Source organism: Dermacentor silvarum, chromosome 5, assembly GCF_013339745.2.
Source record: "Dermacentor silvarum isolate Dsil-2018 chromosome 5, BIME_Dsil_1.4, whole genome shotgun sequence".
NCBI classification, from domain to species: Eukaryota; Metazoa; Arthropoda; class Arachnida; order Ixodida; family Ixodidae; genus Dermacentor; species Dermacentor silvarum.
The window spans coordinates 30,149,663-30,172,616 of NC_051158.1; the positions used below are offsets into that span (position 1 = coordinate 30,149,663).

The following is a 22,954-nucleotide window of genomic DNA, read 5'->3' on the forward strand; positions in this document are numbered from 1 at the left end:
GACGAACACACAACGTTCAAAGATGTCACTCCATCCCCGAAGGCCACACGGAAAAGCCAAGTTAAACTAGTAATATAACTTAAAAATACATAGATAATTATAAAGGCCTAGATATTATTTTAAAGGCAGATCACTGACATGCCTTTCACTCAATAGAACTGTTAGTTACAACTTTACACGGATGCATATGCCAATGAAGACTTTGCATTCTTTTGGCCAAATTACTGCAACGCGTTTGCGCGAAGACAACCAACGACCTCTGGTGGGCACTTACGACTTGGCGTTCTTACTCCGGCGGCCGCTGCGTATACATAGATCGCTTATCGCTCTGCGATCTGCGATACGGACAGTCTGTGGGCGCACCGGGGGCCGTTAGCTTCGTGTACGCGCTATAGCACCCACACGCTTGCGCGTCACCCGCGTTCACGAAGTGAAACGTCACTGTAACTTTTTTTGCTCGAGAGCGTCGCTGCAGCCACGGCTCGCTTGTTGCAGCTCGTATTGAGCGCAATAATGCGTTATAGGTCTCTTTACAGCGAAGCTTTATACGGCTAGTTTCCGGCGGATCGATGTCCGTAGACCAAAAGCCGTGGGCCGATCCCGAAGATAGTCGAATACCGGGCCGACCCACGGCTGAGGTGAAGCAGGCTTCAAGCACTCCATCCAGCTTGCAAAAATAAGTTTTAATATCTTGGGTCCGAAAACAACCCGTATCAGATATTAAGCTGACAAGAACGGATACTACACTTTGACCCGCGTCGGTCATGTCTACGTTTGCATCAGTACACGTGTACGCCATCCCGCGTTTTCAAGCTATAGTGCCTACCAATGTGAGTGTCTTCTGTCTCCTGACGTCATGCTCTACGTAGGCTCCTTTCCTCAGTTCTGAGCTGACTGTGAAATGGATAGGCCCCGTGTTGTGCGGTCTGAAGAATAACAGCGTGCCTACCAAGAACGACGGCGTGAACAGAAAAGGGAATGGGCTCGGCGGCGGCGGAAGGCGACCACCGACGATGAGCGGGCCGCGGACGCCAAGCGTAAGCGTGCTGCCCGCCAGGACCGCGAGGAGGAAAGAAATGCTAAGCTTCCACGTGGCCCCGATCCCGCAAACTTGGAACGTTTCACCGGAGCAACGGTCAATCACTACATACACAGCTTCGCTAGGTCATCCACATTCACAAAGTGGAATGGCACTGAATTTCTCTCTCTCTCTCTCTCTCTCCAGTTCAGGAAAGTGTCGGGCGCGTAAGCTGGGACGGAGGGGGGTGCGCCCCCCACACCCCTCCTTTCTCGCTGTAAATCCGCCCCCGAGATATACATAACTTTGCCGGCTACGCGCACCGATGAATTCAGTTAAACACGGCGTCGTCCTTCTGGACGAAAGCAACTTTGAACAAAAAATTTAGGAGGGAGCTTTAGGCCCGGAGCCGACTCCGAGTTCCCTTTTCAAATGCACGTATACCGTCAATCAAAAAACGTTTACGGACCACGGGATCTCCGAAAACGTCCAATTGCCGAGCCAGCCTGCAATATATAGTAGTGCATTAAAACCGAATATCACAATGTTGTTCACTATATATACTGGTAGAAGCTCTAAATGCGAATACTATAGTCTGTGTTGTAAGGCATCTCGGAATGTGGACGTTTTCTGAGATCTCGTGGTCCGTAGTCTTTTTTGGTTGACTGTACATATGTTCCTCAAAGTGAAAAGAAGAGCGCCTGTGGCGCTCCTATCTAAATGCGTAGAAACAGCGATATTCTTTTTTTTTTTTCTCCGCAGCCATTGAACCCGATTCAGTGGCGGAGCCAGGAGGTGGCACATATATGGCACGTACGACGCCTCCTAGACAGCACAAGGCCTGTGCACTTCGATCCGTGACGTCATGCTACCTTGCCCGACTGCCACAGAACTTAATGGGGACGGTCCCGAGTGAGCCGCGGCGATTTTGACGTCACCGCTTTCGTCACGCCGGGCTCGACAATGGAAATTTCGGTCCAAGTAGTCTATGACGTCATAAAGCAAAGCGCACAGCCCTGCTATCTAAGAGGTGTTGGCACGTGACTCCTCTCCTCCGCTCACTCTCCTATCCCCGGGCAAGTGCGTGCACCCCCCTCCTCCCCTTGACTAAAAGATTGCTGACTACGCCACTGACCTGATTAAATTAAATTAATTAAGTGACGGGGCCTTACGTGCCGAAAACCACGATCTGATTATGAGGCACGCCGTAGTCGGGGGACTCCGGATTAATTTTGACCACCGGCGGTTCTTTAAACGTGCGCCTAAATCAAAGTACACGGGCGTTTTTTAATTTCGCCCCTACCGAAATGCAGGCCGCCGTGGCTGGCATTCGATCCCGCGACCTCGTGCATTGCAGTGCAGCACCACAGCCACTAGGGAACCACGGCAGGCTTGACCGGATTAGATGAAGAAGAAAAGTTAAACCCTATACCAAATGTGGGGAGCAACAGGCTTATTTTTATTTAAACTGTCAATTTTTATTCCAGACTGCCCGAAAAGATTGAATAATAATAAAAGAAGCACCAAACTTGAGACTCTGTAACTCACCTTTACCGAGACTATCACAACTCCCTAAAGTGCAGCTGGTGAGACATTTGGAGTTGACGAAATTGCTAAATTCTCCGCTGCTCTGAAGTACGCCAATAATTAGGACTTTCGTCAGAAAATCCCGTAAACAATAACGCTGGTTTGACGTGGTGCGTGAAATAATGCATCACATCTGCCTGCTACAAACGGTACTGCAGATGCAGTTTATTGTCATTAGCATTGTAAGGATACTTATTCATTCCTTTCACGCCAGTTTGGGTCACTGCGTAGTTGCCACTGAATATGAGCCGCTCTTCATAATAATCATCGTGACGTAGAAAACACATAATCGCAAATTACACAGCCATCTCAAGATAGACTGCTAATCGCATTAACGTCACCAATCGTCTCCGAAGTATGGATGCGTCGGCATTGTTTTTTTTTTTTTGAGAGAGAGAATTCTGATATATGTGTTTGGCGCAGAGTTAACGAGGTTGTAAACTCCGTGCTCCAATTCCTTTTTCTCGAAATTTATCGATATTAGACAATTTTTGTAAAAGAAATCTCAGACGCCTAATTAAAATTTTGCTGCTGAAATGAGTGGAGTTGTTATTTCGCCCTTCAATGCAACCAATTTTCTTAAAATCGGTTCAGCGATTGTCTCATGAGAGATATCTGCGTTTCAAATGTATTCACAGAGGGAGATGAGCGTTCGCCGCGGGGCCCTGAAAAAAAAAATTTTTTTTTAAGCGTCGTCTTAATACGTGGACCAGTAAGTTCAGGTCATCGATAGTGTACAGCTTAGCGTAAACAAGATGCATGCGAGCGCCTGTGCTGCCCATCTTTTTAGAGGTTGTCTAGTTTGCTCCGAAAAAAAAATACTGCATTATCCCCGAGGAATACCGGAGTCTGGCTTCTCCGCACAATAGCTCTTAATGCGGTGAAGCCACATTAGACGGCGCTTTTTAAGGAGCCGCAGCAGCACGACTTTGAAAATGGGTCAAGTTCTGCTCGCGTATTTGGTATCCAGAAAACAAATTAGGGGATCGATTGCGGACACGAAAAAAGAAAAGAAGGTAAATTTCAACTTTGTTTCTATTTCAGTTTCCTGCTCTTTGAATAAAGAGGCAAATGTAACCTTTCACAATGCACTGAACTAGCTGCAGACTTCCTGGTATAATAAACGGCAAAATTGAAACTCAAAAGCAAAATAGATTTTGTCACAAGGCCGAATGGCCTTCTTCTGTTCCTAAATGGACGTTTACTTGTTTTTCTGCTCCTATATCGCATTTCTCATCCTTATGTGGGATAACGCCTCTGCGCGCCAACTTAACCGTCAGTCGTTAAGCCAGCGGGCCCAGGGTCGTCTCTTTCCTTCTACCGACGTTCCTTGCCGCGCTGTGCGACCCACCCCTGAAAGCGAGACATCTCTAACGCCAACTAGAAAACGTCGAGAACGCGCGCAATCCATAACGCGTACCGAACGACACCAGCGGAGCGAAGGACGAGCGTCCCCAAGCGTTAGCCACGAAACGAGTGTGGGAAATAGAGAGAGAGACAGAGAGAGAGCCATGTGGCGCATGGTACGGACACAGTGCGTCAGCGCTTGGATTTCCATTGAGGTACGGGCGCGCGCTCTCACTCGCTCGCTCCAGAGCGCGCGACAGCCCGTCTGCCAGCACCCACCGCCACCCTCCACACCCACACAACCTTCGGGCGTGCGAGCGGGGTACAGAGAAGGGAGCGCGCGCGCACACACACGTGCTTACTGCCCCCCCCCCCCCCCCCCCCCCCGCTGATCCTTCCTCCCAACCCGTAACCCCTCAGCTGACGTCACGCGCGCTCCGCGCGCCAGGGGATCGATGCCGGCGTCCGGCGCCATGGCGTAGCGCGAACCACCACCGCCGTCGGCTGGGCCGCGATGGCCGAGGTGAGCTTCACCAAGCGAGCGGCGGCCGAGCTGAGCCGCTGCTTCAACGGGCTCGCCGTGCGGGCAAAGGGTGGACTGCAGCACGAATCTCCCGTGGCCGCGACAGCGACCGGCGGCGGCACCAGCACCAACAGCGGTGGCGTCGCAGCGACCAGCAGACGCGGTCGCGGAGGAGGAGGAACGGGAAATGCGGGATCCGGACGCGTCGGTTCCGCAACAGCCACCGCTCCGGCCGCTTCGGCGGCCGTCGTCATCACCGCGGCCGCGCGCGATCCGGCCGCCGCGGTAGCGTCGCCCAACGCCGCCGCAGCCGCCGTAGTCGCGGCCGCCGCGGCGTCGCGTCCCCGAACGGCCGCCGAGATGATGCGCGACCCGGAGTTCCTGTCGCGGCTGTTCTCGCACTTTCGGGGCCGCGAGCGGCTGCCCCTCGCATCGGTGTGTCGCGCGTGGAGGGACGCCCTGTACGACCCTCGCCACTGGCGAGACATGGCCGCCGTGCTGCGGTGCCGAGAGCTGCGCAAGGAGACAGCCGACGCCCGCCGACGACTGCTCGAGTCGCTCGAGCGACGCGGCATGGACGCCGTCTGGCTCGTCGGCGCCTCGGACGAGGACCTCGCCGACGTCGTGTCCCTGGGCGCCGCGCTGCTGAGCCGCGCGAGGCTCGTGGCGCTTCGATGCTCGAGCGTCTCGGACCGCGGGCTCGAGTCCCTCCTGGCGGCCGCGCCTCGCGTCTCGGCGCTCGAGCTGTTCGGCTGCAACGAGCTGACCGACGCCGGACTGTGGGCCGCGCTGCGACCGACCGTCACGTCGCTGACGCTCGCCGACTGCATCAACGTCGCCGACGAGACGCTGGCCGCCGTGGCGCAGCTGCTTCCCGCGCTGCGAGAGCTCAACCTGCAGGCGTACCACGTCACCGACGCCTCGCTGGCCCACCTCGGTGGAGTTGGAGGGGTCGGCTCCCACCACCACCAGCAGCAGCAGCAGCAACACCAGCAGCAGTCGCAGCTGGTGGTGCTGCGACTGCGCTCCTGCTGGGAGCTCACCAACCAGGGTCTGGTGCAGCTGGTGCAGGCGGTGCCCCAGCTGCGCGAGCTGTCCCTCTCGGGATGCACCAAGATCAGCGACGACGGCGTCGAGCTGCTCGCCGAGAACTTGCGACAGCTGCGCGTGCTCGACCTGTCGTGGTGCCCGCGGGTCACCGACGCCAGCCTCGAGTTCATCGCGTGCGACATGACGCAGCTGCAGCAGCTCACCCTAGACCGGTGCGTACGTCCGTCTCGCTTTCTTTTACTGTTCGATGCACGCTCGATTCTACAGAGCGCGCACTGCCTCAACTATACTATATATGGCAGGTCTGTGGCATGCTACTAGCCCTGCACGAGTATTCGTTGTCGTAAAACTCTAGCTCACGGCTTTCCATATACTTGCCGCCACGTTGAAGAGACGTTAACGCGCCTGTCTGTTTCTATGGCAGCGCGGGTTGCTTCAGCTTCCACCCGCAACTATCGTTGAGATGGCGGCACGCTGGACGTGCACATCTGTTGGCGAAGCTGCATGTTGAGCTTTTCGTTAGCCTTCCTCTGTCAGTTAGCCTACACTGTATTTTATTGCGGTGAATGATAACGTGAGCACTCTGTCATTGGTGCAGAACCCGTTACGCGTGTGTACACGGCGGATAAAACACGAACCCCGTAACGTTCGCGATACCTTGAAGGTCTTCGTGCAGCGTAGTATTGAAATGCCTGCAGAATACTCCTGTATACTTGTCCCGAAGCAGCACACGTGCGTGCCACGATAGTACACATACTGCAGGGTGTATACACAGTCAAGTGCTTCTACAACGAAATGACCGGTATAACGAAGGATTAATTCTGTCCCGGTTCTATTGTGTGCTATCCGGTGCGCGACCTTATACAACGGAGTGACCTGTATAACGAATGATTTCGCAAGCCCCAAGCACTTCGTATAAAGGCTTTCGACCGTTACCGCGTCTTGGCATGCTTGTATATAATAGGTCGCGTGGCACGTACACACGTGACGAATATGTAATGCGCGTCTCGTCCGCAGGTGTATGCACATCACGGACATCGGCCTGGGCTACCTGTCCACGATCCCCAACCTGTCGGTCCTCTACCTGCGCTGGTGCTCGCAGATACGAGACTTCGGTCTGCAGCACCTGTGCACCATGAAGAGCCTGCGGATACTGTCGGTGGCCGGTGAGTGACGAAGCACTTTTATAGTTTGCGTATACGCGATCACCATATATAACTCGTTCTCCCCCACCTAGCTCAATGGTCGACGTTGACGTGCCAACGTAGTATAGGGCAGGTCGTTGATCAGTCGCATGACTATATATACAACGTGCCAGAAACGACATAGTGGACCCGAGATAACGAAAAGTTCGATGTGCGTTGATTAAAAAGGAGTGTTTAAAGATACTGTCGGGAACATTTTTAAACCACCGAAGAACATTTTTAAACCGTCATTTTTAATCTGTCTGCGATTTCTCGAATTGAGCGCGTTCGTGATAAAAATCTGGTTGACTTTCCCTTTAGGCGTTTTCCAGTTTTCTTGTTTTTTTTTGTTTTTTTGTATATTTGTTGCGTAGTTTTCCTCACGGCCACGGTATTTCCAAACTGTGCTGATTGCATAAGTTATATAAGGCCTTCACTTGAAGCACGCGCTCGCACGCGCCGAGCGTGTCGTCCCGAATACATACTCATGCAAGTCCACTACTCTGTACCAGCGATGACAGTTCGCCTTGGTTTGGGAGAGCATGATACAGGTGCTGTTGAGACGCGAGTCGCCCGTCCTTGAAGACGAACATTTAAATCACTCAAACAATATATATATTTTTTTGCTTATCGAGTCGGCAATTCACGAAAATTAACATTGTGGTCATCACTATGGTGTTGTATCGGCGATGCCAGTTAATCAAGTCGGAACATATTTTTTTATTGCATAAATGTAGTCGCAAATAGAAATTGCATGGTTATCAGACGTGCATTTGACGAACATTTTTAAAGACCCCGAGGTTTGTTTACATTTCCGTGAATATGGAGAGAACGTGTGCATATAGATGTTCCTCTTCATCGACTGTTCCAAGGTCGTCCCGGCCACACTGCTATGTTCTGACCTTAATAGTTCACCCGGATGTAGTTGTGGTAGCTACTTCATGCGATTTACGCGTTCCATTGTTCGACAATATAGGTATCGGAAGCACTTAAGGTCTGCGAAATGCCTTGCAAGAGCTTTGTTATAGGTAATCATTTTTAAGTTTTACAGAATATTTAGAAATTGCCCGTGGCATGCAGTAGCATAATTATAATCCTTGAGCTGGATTATTGAAAGAGGCGGACGTTACTTGCACGAGAAATCGAAAAACATATTCATCTAAATAACAAAAATTACTAATTAACTTCTTAATGAATTACTTTACGGCACTTACTGCAATTTACGAATTGTAAACGGTGAGCTTGCAAGGCGTATTCACATCGAACGAATTTTGCAGGATGACGTACACGTTTCGACATATACATTGCCAAAGTGTGTGACAAATTACATGGGCGTTCCAATTAATTTTGTGCTTCAATGCATGAAAGGGGTTTTGTTAATTAAGTAAGTGGAACAACAATGCATTTTTACCGGTAGTTTAGTGGCGCATATCGAGAAACCCATGACATGCTCAAAATTCGTTCCAAGTGCTTACGCTTTGCAAACTCACTGGCTACAATTCGTAAATTGAAATATGTGTCGTAAAGCAATTAATTAGGAAGTTAATTAGTGAATTTTAGTCACTTATCTGATGATGCGTTTCGGTTTCTCATGCAAGTAATGTCCGCCTCTTTGAATGAACCACCTCAAGTACTAGAATTACGCTACGGTAAAACCCAGATATGTCGAATCTGAAGGGGATCACACGAAAGTTCGATATACAGGTAATTCTACATATAAAATAAAAAAAATGTATACAATATTTTCAAGGGGATTTTACTGCTGTTCGTTATAAACAATAATTCATTATATGTGGATTCGATATATCCGGCGTCGACTGTATCTGCCGCAAGTGATTTCTAAAAATTTCGTAGCACTTTAAAATTGTTTGAAGTCGCCATTCCGTGACGCTTAAGGTTAAAAAAAATAACTGTTTTAGTCAGAAACTTGCCGTTACCTTTTCTCTCGCAAAGCCTATGTAGCTAGATCCTCTCAGGTGATGGAATTATAAAAAAAAACTATAAAAACATTTTTTTAATATTTAAAACTTGCCGAAATATGAGTGTTGCGCCAATTGTCATAACTGTGAAATGGAAGGTATGAAACAAATGCCACTTGGCAGGAACGTATTGGGGAAAATGAAAGTTATCATCAAAAGGCTGAAAAATGTAACTTGTAGCAGATTGTTTTCCGCAACAATTGCCCATAGTATGAAAATCTACCGCTCAATTTTGGTTATTCTGCTTCAGTGCACAGCTTAATGTATATAGAAACAGTACGCAAAATTTCATGCAAAAATATTAATTACAAGAAAAGTTATCACTGCTCGCGTAACTATAAAACGGAAAAAAGAACGTTTTGAGAAGAACGAGTTTTAACTTATAAGCAAATGTCTAGGTGTTGAAAGCCTCTAGCGAAAGTTTTTAACCGATTCGAAAACAGCACGTGTCCCGAAATGCTACTAAAAGCTTTTATAACGCAATAAAACAAATTAATATTGCGTAATATTCAAAGTAAGCGATATCTCTGATGAAATCGCTCAAGTTTTGAAAAAAAAAAAACGTTCAGTTTCGGTTTAGGATGCGAGCAGGAGAGGCTGGAAAAACACTCATTGCTTTTCAACGGCTTAAGATGGAAACTTAATTCTTTTTGCAAAATATTCGAGAATGACCAGAGAGCTTACAATAGTAAATGGCACAACACCGATATTCTTTCAGAAAATCCGTTTTTGAAGGTGGTGATATACTTTAAGTGAACGGAAGTATGACCTTTTAAAAGCGACACTTTCTTCGCCCACCTCTCCCTAGTGCTTCACACTTAGCGTGCCTCGATGCCAGCGTCGCCAATAGTCGTGGTATTAAGGCACGCTATCCCCACTGCACACGCAGCGACATCTAGCGGCACCGCCGCGAAGTCCGCGCGTTCGACTCCGCCGAGCACTGGATAAATTTCAAAGGATCTTTTTTTTTTTTTTTTTTTGTCCCTGAAGAGCGGTACGAACGTAGTGATGCATACCTATTGGCCTAAGTTGGTGCATACGACGTTCAACGAAGAGCGCCACACACCTATATACAGTAACCCAAGCTGGTCTGACAGTTGGTTTCGAACCCCGTTACCTCAGCACAACAGCCAAATGCCATTAGACCACGGACTACCCACCCAGTGACTCAAGTTGGCGGGACAACGGTTAGAGATTGACGGGCAGACGGCCTCAAGAAAATTCATCAGGTACCCCAAGAATGCTAATCACATTTTAAAAAATTCCAGCCGAAACCATCTACGATGACTATCCAAGTGAGCGAGCAGCCGAAACGCATCATGAATGAGGCATGTCCTGCAGCCGGGTATCCTCACTCACGCTTCCCCCTAGATACACTCGACGTGAAGCCTGCGCATGCCGGCACGGATAAGGTTACGCGAGTCGGCGTCAAAGAGCTTCAACGAAGAGCGGCGCATGCTCAGTGGCACATACCCACGTGAACGGCCCACACTTTAGATTTCGCTACCTTCGGGATCGGTCTGTTTTTGGTGGGATATAGATATATAGATAGCCGGTGAAAAAAAAATCACCGACGATTACGATACTCCCTAATGCGAAATTCGAGCGCAGCTCTATACGTGTTTTCATTTCGCGGTATATTGGCGGACGCTGGCAATCTGTCTCGTGCGGCACGTTGCAAACGGAGCGAAGTGTGGCGCGATTCACAGCCACTGCCTACAGACATCCCAGACGACGCACGCTACTCTAGCGCCATCTCGTAGCCATCGTCGCCGCACTACGCTTTTCTTATCACGCTTTCGCCATGTCCTCTGCTTTCCGCCTCATGGTTCCACTGCACACTCCTCGCCACTTTCCTTCTCGCGTCTGTCATCCCCTGCTGCGCTCCGCGTTCGCTTTCATCTTTCGCTGTACTCGTTCGCTCGGTTACAAGTGACGACGCCAACGCCCACGCACGAACGGGCTCCCAAGACTTGCGCTCTAATAAGATATACAATTCTGCACACCATGCGTGTCTTTGCGTAGCATTTAACTAAAGCGCTTCAAGAAAGCCTCGCATAACGTAGATTCCAGCAAGTGCGTTGGACCTGCCGTTTTCTTTTTATCACAGATCAGGCCCGTGGTTCGACAACAATTCTCCATGATCAATCAGGGGTGCCTGCTTCTAAGTCTTACGTCCCGATTGTCGCATGCCACCGCGGAAGGCGCCATAACTTTTTGTTAGATCACATACACATCGTCCCCAGCCTCACTTCTGTCATCAGGAAGTTCAACTTTGCCGCTAAGCTAGTACACGTACTTTGAGACTCGCGAGTGCAGTTGTCGGGCCAGATTAGTAATCGGAAGAGAGATCGGGAAATAAGTCCTCTATTACTGCGATAGCAATGATATGGACACTTCAAGCGCATTTCTGCTGTCGCCGTGAAGTTCCGTATAAAGTCCAAACACGATCAAATCGTCGCCGCGCGCTATATGTGCGAGTGAAAGCTAGGGAGGGTCAACGGATGATCGCGGCTCGATATCCTGCGCGCGAGGGAGAAAGGCGGGGCAGAAGCGCGCTTCTCCTCGCGCGCGAGGCACGGCAGGGGCGGCGTTCAACTCCGGCGGCGGCGGCTGCTACTTACGGCGCGGCCGCCGTATCTTGACAGCGATCTGTAACGTGCACAGAGTTCGCGCCCGTGCGGGCCTAATCTTCAAAGCAATCTGCGATGTGGACAAAGTACGCTGAGGGCGGGTAGCTTCGTGTGCGCTGTGCTACCGACGTTTAGTACGCGTTGAAGCGAGAAACAGCACCAAGGTCAATTCGCTCGCTGCTGCTGCCGCTACCTGACTGCAGCGCTTTGACAGCGAGTTTCCGCGGTCATCGAGCGAGATGTGTTCATGTTTACTTGTGCGCGCGTGACACCGTGCTTGTTAATTTAGTTAGTAAGCGAATGTTTGCGAGTTTATACGGTCGATAAAACTAATATCCTTACTTCGTATAGCTGTCTGCTAATTTGCTATTGCAATCGATGTTTCGTCTTTCGGGCGAAACTGCGCCTTTTTATTATTACGATTGCATTCCACGCACAACAGCAGTCGTTCCGCGACGACACCTAACCGTGCGTAATCTTTGGCCATACAGAATGCATTTTCCGCCGCAATTTTCGTACGTTAGAGGCATCTGTTCGCCCTTCTCGTAAGGTTTAGCCCTTCGTGATATAACGCACGAATGCTCTCCAAAGACGAAAGTCATGGTTATCAGAACAATTTTTTGTAGTTGAAATAGTAGAATATGGACGGCATTCAACATGCGCCTTTGGCGAGGGTTCTTTCAAAGACCCAGAGGTTTGCCTTGTATTGCCGTGAACTGTAGCAGGCGACAGCGTGAGCTCCGGAGCTCTAGCCTCAGCTAGGATACGGCAACTATGTTATCCTCGCTTGCAGTGACTCCCCGCGTGCGCCACTGGTTACGCTTGCCTTTCCTCCTCTCCCCCTCGAGCACACGTCTGCCTACACCCGTACTGTGCTCCTAAACGGTTGGAGAAAATAGTGCCTCTTCCTCTTTACACTTGCCTACACAGTCTCCTGCACCTCCACCCAAAAATTTACCCACCAGTGCGGCGAACCATGCACGGAAACCATGCTGCAACCTGCAGTGACGGTACTTCGTTGGCTTACGCCTTCTAGGCCTACTTTCGATACGAGCAGGTGTAAAGTGCTAAGATGTAGGCTTCCGTACACAAGAGTATGTACTTGCGTACTTGTCTTGGCAATGGCGTGAGTGAGCTGAGGCTTAAAAGTTATGCAGCCGTTCTGCACCATTAGAGTTCCACTAGGTGCAGCCTGCGATTGGTTTACTGCAATTCAGTGTGCCTTGTGCTTTTTCCTCAAGTATGCAATTACAGGTTGTGCTGTGAACCAGGTCTGCACGAATGCAACGCTGTGTATGTAAAGGGACTGGCGGTGGGCCGATGCCGATAGACGTACTGCCCGACTGAAATGATCAGCAAAGATGCAACGCACCCAGTAGTAGTCTAGAATGTGAAGGCCAATCGAGGAGACGTTTATAAAGGAGTATCACAGTTTCTTGACACTAGTGTAAACAAGGTTACCTCCCGAGCCAAAAGATGGTTCACATGCGAAATTCAATTCGAACTACACTGGCGGCCAGCTGGCCGCCCGAGTAGTCCCTACAATCCCCCTTTCCTTCTTATCTCCCTCCATGCAGGCTGCCCGCAGGTTACGGCTCGTGGCCTGTCCGGGCTTGCGCAGCTGCGACAGCTCCAGGAGCTCGAGCTCACCAACTGCCCCGGCGCCACCGCCGAGCTCCTGGCCTTCCTGCGCGAGCAGCTGCCTCACTGCCTCGTCGTCGAATGAGTCGCCTGTTGCTGCTCTTCTGCTCGACGCGTGGCCACAGACAGCGGCGATGACGACCAGCAATAAGAAGTTGATACCCACGGTTGTGACGACACACTCTTCCCCCACTCAATGACCACCGCCCACTGCGAACCCGCTCCCCACAGACCTCCTCCTTCCGCCTTGTCGAGAAGATATAGATTCATCTTCGAACCGTAGCTTCAAAGCTTGCCGCCGTCGCCTGCTTTTTCAGCACCTGCAGTCTCGCTTCAGAAAGGAAGAAGCCAATTCACAAGGCTGGAGTGGTGTCGCCAGCGATCCTCAAACACCCCTTGGCTTGGAAGAGGGGCGTCGACTTCACTCAGGCTGACAGCTCAATTAAAACTGCTCCCTACTCCACCAGCGACTAGTTAACTAGCTGCTGATTATGCACCACCTGCCGAGGGATATCGCCATTCTGAGGACGCTTCGCGATTTAGAAACACACACCACCCTGCGACAGCCTCTTCAGCGACCGATCCGCCCTTCAACAGTCAGGAAGTGGATCAACACTGCAGCGGGGACCGCACGTTGAGTAAACTAGTTGAGCGAGGAAAGTGGACGTCCCAAGACGTAGTATAGAGGTATTTATAGCGACGTCGTAAAGACGTTGATGCTCACAACGGGCCTTCCACACAACGCAACATTGGCGTGTGCCGGCTCGCACAAGAGACTGCCTGCCTATATGTGGTGCCATCTTTCTCTCGAAAGAGGCGACTGAAGAAACAACGGCGCTCCCGAGCAACAACGGTTGCCACAGCAGCTCCATTGCGAAAGAACACAATGCAAGTGCCGACGAGATGTTGTAATAGTTCATTGTATTTTACGTGCGTGTCCAGCTGTCGTCGATGATGATTATGACGATGAAGAAGAAGCGTGCGGCGTACACCACGCCGCAGAGCCACGGCAGCCACCGTGCAGCTTGTATGATGTGCGTGTCCGTGTCTGTGTTGTGTGCGTCCGTGCGCCAGGCGCACGCACCCTTATGTACAGATTATGACAATGATAATGCCTTGTTTTCTTTTTTTCTTTCTTGTCTTTGCTCCTCGCACAGAAGAAGATGAAGAAGTAGCCCCACCCTGCCCGGCAAAGCAAGTCTTCCCCGTGTGATTAAAGAAAATAAGAAAAAAAAAAAACAGTAAAATAAAATGCTCTGCTGCCGGCTGGCTTCCCTACGTCCACCACTTGAGCAGTCCCAGGCCGGACTCGCTGATGGAGGCCTGCGAACATCAACAAATTTAAAAAGGCAATCCACTAAAACTCTACAACACCCGAGTTTTAACTTACGGCATCCAAAAGACGTTAACAGCAGCGCTGGTGGTGCCATCTTCTGATATTGAGCTCAACCAAAGCACATAAAGCTATTATTGCCATGAGAGTTAGGGTGTCTTAGCTAGTGTCGTAAAGGTGTCGACAGCACCAAATTAATGGGGAGCACATTAATAGCTTCCCTGTAATCGTAAAGCTGGGGTGGTGGCGCCACCTGGTGGTATTAAGTTTTCAACAGAGAACACACAGTAGCTATTGTTGTAACCAAGCATATTTATTCGCTGGTGTAAAGTTTCGGCAGCGCCGTAATCGTTAACATTCAGCCTTTTTAAAATGTTTCTTCATGAAAAACACTCATGTAACACAAGAATGTGTCTAACGCATTGTGACTGGACAAAGCTTCACAAGATGTTGCTAATTATCATTGTTGTTGCTGCAGTTCAGGTCTCCAATATTCTGTGAAGGATAATATTTTATGGGCAAGCTAAAAACTCTAATAGTTCTATCTGGTCTGCAAAATTACCATTTGCGGTTAACAGGAGAAGTGTAGAGCAACAACAATGCTGATAGAGACAGCTGGTGATGCTTCGTTGAACTCCAGTGTCTTAGACATGTTTTTGTGTTACACGAGTGTTTTATATGAAACATTTCAAAGAGGCTGCATCTTAACGATTATGGTGCTGCCAAAACTTGACACCAGCAGGTAAGTAGAATAGACTAGGTTACTGCAATAATAGTGCTGTGTCTGTCTGGTAGAGCTCTGCGCCAATAACCTGGCCGCTAACCTTTATGTCTCCGGTAACATGCAAACAATAAGACATTTACAGACAAACTAAAACTTTCTAATAACCAAATTCCGGCTAAACCTGGGCACATAGCCTCGAAGATCAAATTTTCAGTCTGTAGCATATCAGTTTTTGCAACCCACACAGCAATCCATTATATCAGAACATACATGCCAGAACAGAGCAGAAATTTAATTTTGTTAGGAAACTTTTGTCCCATAAACTGTTGTGGCAGACTGCATGCACACAGCAGCAGGAAACACTGGAGACTCCCATGGCTAATCTTGTAGACAAATATACAAAAAAGTGGCCAGAGGTATGGTGCCACCGTAGCTTAATTGGTAAAGCACTGCATGCATAATGCAGAGTTGGTTGGTTTGGTCCTCATTAGCGACCCCCAAGTGATACCTTCATTCACTTTCATTTCCCCTTAGCCGATTATTTTTACATTTCGATTAAAACAGAATTAACAAATAACTTCCCCTATGCTTTCTCTGACTTCATTGATTCTCACTTCACATGACAGTGACCATGGCGAGGCAGACATTTTTTCAGGGGGCGGGGGCACGTTCCTCGTGGCAGTTCGACTTCTGAAGTTCCTGCTCACGTCGAGTTTATGCAAACGCTAATGGGTTGGGCCAAGTGAGCGTTGAGACGAGTTTGGTGAACTCTCCTAGAGAAGAAAGGTTAACTTGCTGAACCTGCTTGGCAAGGTGCGTGTAAACGCGGTCAGACCGGACTGGGTCGGGTCGACTTCTGAGGGTCTGATTCGACGTGCTTGCGTCAAGTTCATGCAGACGAAGCTGCACACTCGATCTGCGGGACAAAGTAATACAGCCTGCAAACGGCACATCTGGATCTCCGCTATAAATCGGGCTGACATTTTTTCAAGTCAGCAGTACAGTCTGATTGGCTGACTCAGCTTCATTGGTTAGCGTTTGGTTAAGTGCTACAGGCCCATCTCACCACGACAAGCACACTCGACCCACTTCACATTCAAGACGACGTGAAACTGGGCTAGTTGGCCGTGGTCTTGTACAATGGGGCATGCTGAGCACAAAGTTTAACGACTACAGACGACTGTTTAAAAGTGATCGAGCAAGGAATTTCTCAGGTTGAAGCCAACATTTTTTTGCGGTCTCCTTGTCAAAATGTTTGCTCCAGCAAACTTCCAGTGCAGCTTGGCAGAATAAACCGATACTTTCCCACCAATATTTTCGCAGGCTGTGTACTTTGCTCACATTTGTCAGTACTCACTCAAGTTCCTATTCATATACTAGCCAACTCTCACTTGCGCTTATAGTTGCTTTACTTCGGACTTGCGGGCATACACTCATGCTCATATTCACGTCTACCCCCACCCACTGGCACTCCTTCATATCTATACATATACTCATTATAATTGGCACTTTTTTAATCACATTTACTCGCATCCTTAGTAAGCTGCTAACGCTCTATTTCACACATGCAAAACGAGCGTGAAGCAAGTAAGAGTCGGCACACTCCGGTCAGTGCACAACGGTGCGTACACTGGTCTGAACAACCACTCTGCGCACATTTTCTCGTGGTATGCCTTAACAACTTCAGTTGCTTAATGAAATATATACATTTATCATCTTCGCTGCAACGTACGAGTGCGGCAGCTGCACAATGCTGTTGCATCAATTCATTTTTTGAAAGAGCATGTTTTGAAGAGCAGGTAGCATTACGCTGGAAGACACTACAGCTTACCACGACAGGATCATGTGTTGGGCCTACTTATCTTGCCTCCAGTTTTGTTACCTTATGCTTTCTCCTAGTTATTTCTCACCTCCATGCGAAGTACGCCAGAAGCAAAAGGAGCCGCCATACTGGTGTCATAAGTGGCACCCTCTGTGGCAAATGCTGGGTCAACAAAGATTTATCCGGTCCCTAAATGAGTTGACAGAACACAGTCGAGCGCTTGTACAACGAAGGAATAATATGTCTCGGTTATATTGTAAGGTGTGCGTTGCATGACCTATACAACGAAGTGGCCTCTATAACGAATGATTTCGAAGGCCCCAAATACTTCGTTATAGAGGCGTTTGACTGCACTGGAGATGTGGATGGCGGCAGCACTGCCATCCCATGGCGCTTTCTTAAACCAAAATAAATGAAACACTTTCTGTCCAAGAAGTCCAATATGCAGTCACTGATTGTTGCTGCAGATGTCTTTGCACAAGCACACTCGCAGAACATGGCCGTTGCAGTTATAGTGCCACGGCCTTCTACATGTCGAAGCGCTAAGCTTCTGCAACACACACTCTGTATATCTGGACAGTAAAAGTTTCATATGTTGTATTTTATGGCGCAGCATGCACTGTAGCACAACAGATGCTCGGCCACAGGTGGATCACTACAATCAAACAAGAAAATTGGACTACGAGGTTGCAAGCACCGCGAAGCACAGATTTTACCGGTGCAAAGTTTGGAGGGGATGAAGGAAGATGCATGCAGTGCATACACCTGTCAATTTGTCCCGTTTATCTGGTGTCTGCCTAGCGTGTTCTCATTTAGTCCAGTCTAAGTTCAATGCAGGTAAAAATCATGAGCTGCCATATACCGACGAACGGTGACACTGACCGTGAGAGAGTAAGGTACGTGGCGTTCTTCGCCGTCTGGCAGCTCGGTCGTCTCGGGGCCTCCGGGCGTGGTGTCCACGAACAACTCGGCCACCACCCTAAAGCTGCGGTCAGTTGTGGCACAGGCCGAGGCATAAGGGTGTAAAGAGAAAGAAGAAGGCATGACCATTTCTGAAATTGGCACAGTGGCAACTAGTGCTTGCAAATATCCGTCAAACCGGCTATCTGGTTTAACCGGTGGACAGCGAATCTGGTCTTGAAAACGGATTCGGAAAGTTATTCAGATTTCAAGAAACGATGTTCAGTATATCCGGTTTAAATAACCGGTTAGCCGGATATTCGAATATTTGGACACGAATATATGGTGCTTACAAAAGGAAAGGTAAGGAGGTTAACCAGAGCAGATATTGGGTTTGCACGAGTGGTTGTAAAAATAACTACAAATATAAGAATACAAGAGAGAAAGAGAGGTAATTTCGGCACAAGTACGGAAGAACAAATATCCGGCTATCCGGATACTATTAACAGAATTACCGATCACTCCGGTTTTCAACTTCGAATAACCGCGAATCGAATAACCATTTTTTCTGCAAGACCGGTTTGATGTTGCTTGCAATAGTGGCAACTCATTTCCCTCTGTGTGACTGTAGCAAGCCATATGTCACCAGCATTCTCAGAGCCGGCTGCCAAGAAAAACCTAATGAAAGAACCATCGACCCTAAATATAATTGTAGGTGAATAGCCAAATGCTTCTAAAAACTTATTCCTTTTTTTTATTCAGGTACCCTAAAGGGCCATTGGGCATTACATAGGGATGTTACAATAAATCAATAATAGTGACAGTAGACGCATTCAAACAGGTAATGCATGTTAAGATAAAAACAAGAACAGAAGCAAAAAAATCAAAGATAAACCATAAAAGCAATTACAACGACACATCCTAAACCTCAACGAACCATTAAAATGGGTGTTAACAAAATCAAGGTTACTTAGAATGAGTAATTCAAAAGAAAAATGCTTGTTAAAATATTTATTTAGCTTTTATTACTTATTATTCCTTTTATTAAACGAATGATGCGCTTGGCGACACATATTTGCTGTAGCAAGGTTATTTCTGCAGCGTTCTCCCGCCACCATATCAGTGATGGTGGCATAGATGGACGGAATGTGCATCTCTATGAGCTATAATAGTGTTCGGTGACAAACGCACCCCACATCTTGGCTGCGCAAGGGCACCCGCCCTTTGCAGTGGCGGCGAAAGTCCAACCACCGATCACGAAAATGGGCGAAACAGCCAAAGAAAGCTATTCGCTATAAAACTGACCGTATTGGTTCGCCCAGGTCCATGAACATCTCGTGCACACCGTCCTCGCCTTCGTACTGCCACACCCAGAGCTGTTCGGCTTCGTCGCTGGTTGCGGTCAGTCAAGGATGATTGCTCGAGCGCAAGGGTTCTTCTTTTGAAAAATCATAATTTGTGGGTGACAAAAAGAAACAGTGCTTTAGAACAGGTTCTGGTCTAGCAACCTGACCATACTGCAGAGCATGGTGACATGCGCACCTTTTGCCACTAGCCTAACCTGATGTTCTGCTTGGCAAGCCATCAGATAGACATCAGATTAGCCTGGCTGGAACAAAGATCGGGCCAAATGGACACAGCACTGCTGGCATACACGAAACACAAATGTAGTGGTGCCGAACCTGACAGAACCGCGGCAGAACTGGTACGCTCGCACATGTTGTATGCTGCATGTCCCACTCTAAAGCATTGTTTCTTTTATCACCCAAGTGTGCACTAACCGGCCTATGGATCATCATTGCTTTCACAGATACCAGGCTGTTCACTACTTTGTTGTCAAGCAAGTGTAAGAGTGACTGAGTTAAAGGACATTAAAGCCAAATATTAAGTCAAGCTAGTGTCATACATTAATACAGTTAACGGTGTCAATGGCTTCACTTTTACCAAGAACAAAGCTTTCACAAGTGACAAAAATGACGTGACCGTGCGACAAGATTGGTATCTACTGCTGCGGAAATTTGGCCCCAGCTCCCATGACGTAACATACCTCGTTTAGGATTGCTAAATTGTAGTGAACTGCTGGTAATGAAAAAGGCCATAATGTTGCATTTCAATGTGAAAGGAGATGCACGATTGGCCCACATTTTAGATACCTCCAAAGTGGGCGAAGTTCACCTATAGTGCTGTTGCACTGATATAAAGCTCGGAAAATGAAAGTAGCTCTCTTTGTTCAGCAAACACTGTAAGGATACAAGCGAGCTGGGTGCTGCATCCCATCAGGAGTGATGTGGATGTCGTCGAAGAAGCCCATGGACACTGAAACAGGTGAGCCAGGCGTCACACGTTGCATGCTCATGCTCCATCTCACCAATTCCGTGCAGTGTAACAATGTCTATAGGGGCTCGTGTCAGAAAATCAGTAGCGAGAGCCGGTGACGTGTTCCAGAGAAGAGAGAACAAGGGCTCGCCCATTGCGCGCCCCTGATCCTTCTGTGAAGCTTCTGTTCAACTGGCATTCAACTGGCAATGACGACAGGAGAGGGAGAAAGCAAGAAGAAGAAAGGCAGGGAGGTCAACCAGACGAGTGTCAGGTTTGCTACCTACAACGGAGGAGCCCTTCTTCGGATTGGCTGACGCAAAACTTGGGTTTTGTTTCATAGCTTGGAGTTTGTCAGAGGGAATGGGTAGTGTAGAACTCCATGCTCCAGTGACAGCGTATTCTAAGAGACAAGTGCAGGGTCGCTATTTTGTAGCGATGCATTATGATTTATTCTATACTAGTCTTATCATCCACCGCTCACGGCCGGCTGATCCCGTTGATAATGTGAGTGGACCGTCGCTCTGACCACTGACCAAGCATGAAAAGGCATTAGCATCGGAAAGGCATCGCTACAAAATACCGGCCCAGATCTCAAAGGCCATGCTTTTGCTATGTGCACAGACAGGGCAGAAGCGATTGCTGGAGTTGGAAACATGTCATGGATGTCAGCTTTTGGACACCACTTAGATAGTTATTAGATTTCATTCCTGGAACGAAAAAAAGACAGCGGCCAATGCAGAGAAGTTGTCCGGCAACCACATTGTATTCCTAAGATAAGGCATTGGCTAGTTGAGTGCTTCTGAGACCACTTACTATGTGACGGCTGCAGTTGAAAGGATGTTTGACATTGGCTGCCTTGGCTGTGAATGGCACTGGCCAACACACTCGCTGGGCCATAACCGCCTATATTTCTCAATGCTTGCCCAGTCACACCGCAATGCATAAGAATGAAGGTCGATACCCTTTAACAACAGGCACAAAACGACCAAGGCTCCTGCACTTCAAGACAGGAAGGCATTCTCAGTTAAATGCGGAGCTGACTGTTGTGTCAAGCTGGGCCTTGACGGATGGGATGACATACGCAGGTGCCAGCGCACCGCAGTTGCATTGGAGACAAGCAGGTGTAGTCTAGTGTGAGATGCAGTGTGCCGAGGAATACTTACCAGACTGTCAGTTCGGACTTCTGACATGCTGCAAATTACATGCCCTGTAGATAACGCCCTGCTGTAAACCAAACTTCTGTAAATAGTACAACATATTTTCCTAGAAAAGTTCTAGTAGTGTTGTATTTCGCGTACTTGAAGGCTTAGTGGAAAACCAAGGCCCTGCCAACTTCAGCAGCAGTGACAGTAGGCAGACCAGAGAACTCACCCTCTATGTTTTAGAGGGAAAGGCGAGCGGAGGAACCTGAAATTTACTCCGTTAATTTCACCTATGCTTTGCTCGGCTTCCCAGTATGCCGGCCTCGTATGGTTGTTACTAACAAAATATTGATCCCCTTGGTATCCCGGATTCTTCTCAGTTACAAATGCATGAAGCACTACGAATGTTTCTTTCTCTGTCCTCATTTAAATATCAAGCGCCAGGTACACCGAAAAACGATGGTTCAATAGAAGGCCCCTCAGGTGCTCACCAGAAGACACTGCAAGAGGAAAGGTAAAACAAATGCCCCAACAGAGTGCATGCAACTCACCGTAGATTCCCTCCTGGCTACTGCTGCGAATCTTGCCCACCAGCACCTCGTCCATGAAGGGTCGGAAGACGACGTAGCGGAATTGCACTGCACAGACACCCGTCTACTGGTCTAACCACTTTAACAGCATCAAGCTAAATGCGTAATTTTTATGCACCGAGTTCGATGCATAAAAGTTCAAATTGAAGGGCGACAAACTTAAATGCGTTTTTGAAACGCAGGAGTGAAAACATTACTTGTGGGTAGCTCAGCAAATCAATCACCAATTATTAGGAGCGCGTGAATAGCAGCTTTTGAGACTGAATCAATTACGAATCGAAGAGTGCCAGAAGGGAATCGAATGTTTTTGTTTTCTTTTTTTCTTATAGTTTTCGAATAATGTACAGCTTTCTTAAACAAATTTACCATATCATGGTATTCACAACAATATAAAGTATCTGCCACTAGGAACACTATTCGGCTCGAAACGTTATCTCAAAGCGAAGTCTGGGCGCGAACGACCTTATTCATGCAATGTTTATTTGGCAGCATGGTTCAGCACATGACTATCACGTGCGCAAGCCGAAGCGACAAGACGACTTCCTCACCGGTTGTGTGAAAGGACCCGTCGCCCGGCAGAATCCGGGAGTCCTCGATTTTCGTGATGTCGAAGAGCGCGATGCACAGCCCCACGTTGATAACCACCTGAGCAGCGAAGAAACACGACATGAGCAGCGTTTCAATAGAGGTCGCTAATTCAACGAGATAGAGACGGTCCTTGCCTTGTTCGCCAGACGCCGATTCAGCTGCTCCACGATGGCTTCGTTGGGGCTCACGCGGAAAAGCCACGGCGGGACGCGAATGCTGTCCGACATCTCGCTGATGACGAACATCGCGCCGCCGTAGTAAAACGTGCGCTAGCCCTGCTGTACTACGAGAGGGTGCCGCTTCAGCGCAGAGTTGGACGAGGAAATCTTGGTAAGCAGGGTGGAGATCCCGCTGAAGCACAGGGACAATCAAGACGGTTAAGAAAAAAAATCAAAGCGCAACAGTGCTCAAGGAAAGGCTGAATTGCGGTATTAAAACAACGCACGCACTCGACGGCGCCGACGAAAGTTTCAAAGACCGACGACTGAAACAGAAACCTGACATATGCCGGCCACAGGTGGCCACGCGGCTACCAAACAGAAGCCAACAGAAGACAAAACTTACCAAAAAATTA

At 48.6% G+C, this 22,954-nt stretch overlaps 2 protein-coding genes and 1 non-coding gene across 4 annotated transcripts; 1 reads left to right on the forward strand and 2 right to left on the reverse strand.

Moving 5' to 3' along the window:
• Positions 1 to 584: 584 nt before the first annotated feature.
• Positions 585 to 766, reverse strand: LOC119454730 (U2 spliceosomal RNA). The gene has a single exon (XR_005192660.1). It is a non-coding gene; the product is annotated as a U2 spliceosomal RNA (small nuclear RNA).
• A 3,649-nt stretch (positions 767 to 4,415) lies between these two features.
• LOC119453208 (F-box/LRR-repeat protein 16) lies at positions 4,416 to 14,228 on the forward strand. The gene is made up of 3 exons (XM_037715230.2): positions 4,416 to 5,737; positions 6,543 to 6,691; positions 12,899 to 14,228. Exons 1-3 carry the CDS (start codon positions 4,467 to 4,469, stop codon positions 13,045 to 13,047), a joined length of 1,569 nt encoding a protein of 522 aa, XP_037571158.1. The 5' UTR covers positions 4,416 to 4,466; the 3' UTR covers positions 13,048 to 14,228.
• LOC119453209 (DNA-directed RNA polymerase III subunit RPC8) lies at positions 14,075 to 22,888 on the reverse strand. Of its 2 annotated transcripts, XM_049667637.1 has the most exons (8): positions 22,828 to 22,888; positions 22,515 to 22,731; positions 22,341 to 22,437; positions 21,754 to 21,840; positions 19,994 to 20,057; positions 19,047 to 19,133; positions 17,724 to 17,826; positions 14,075 to 14,285 (listed from the first exon to the last, which is right to left on the reverse strand). In XM_049667637.1, the coding sequence occupies exons 2-8, from the start codon at positions 22,623 to 22,625 to the stop codon at positions 14,238 to 14,240; spliced, it is 597 nt and encodes a 198-aa protein (XP_049523594.1). In that variant the 5' UTR covers positions 22,626 to 22,731; positions 22,828 to 22,888; the 3' UTR covers positions 14,075 to 14,237. The 2 variants fall into 2 exon arrangements, with proteins under 2 accessions (XP_049523594.1, XP_037571159.1); XM_037715231.2 differs by having other exon boundaries at positions 22,515 to 22,870.
• Between the last annotated feature and the right edge of the window lie 66 nt (positions 22,889 to 22,954).

Excerpts from the sequence above, each read along its gene's own strand:
- LOC119453208 (XM_037715230.2), top strand. The coding sequence starts at position 4,467 with ATGGCCGAGGTGAGCTTCACCAAGCGAGCGGCGGCCGAGCTGAGCCGC. Across the intron at positions 5,738-6,542 it reads CAGCAGCTCACCCTAGACCG|GTGTATGCACATCACGGACA; the intron begins GTGCGTACGTCC and ends TCTCGTCCGCAG. Across the intron at positions 6,692-12,898 it reads GCGGATACTGTCGGTGGCCG|GCTGCCCGCAGGTTACGGCT; the intron begins GTGAGTGACGAA and ends CCCTCCATGCAG.
- LOC119453209 (XM_049667637.1), bottom strand. The coding sequence starts at position 22,625 with ATGTTCGTCATCAGCGAGATGTCGGACAGCATTCGCGTCCCGCCGTGG. Across the intron at positions 22,438-22,514 it reads ATCGGCGTCTGGCGAACAAG|GTGGTTATCAACGTGGGGCT; the intron begins GCAAGGACCGTC and ends TTCGCTGCTCAG. Across the intron at positions 17,827-19,046 it reads GACCTGGGCGAACCAATACG|CTTTAGGGTGGTGGCCGAGT; the intron begins GTCAGTTTTATA and ends AACTGACCGCAG.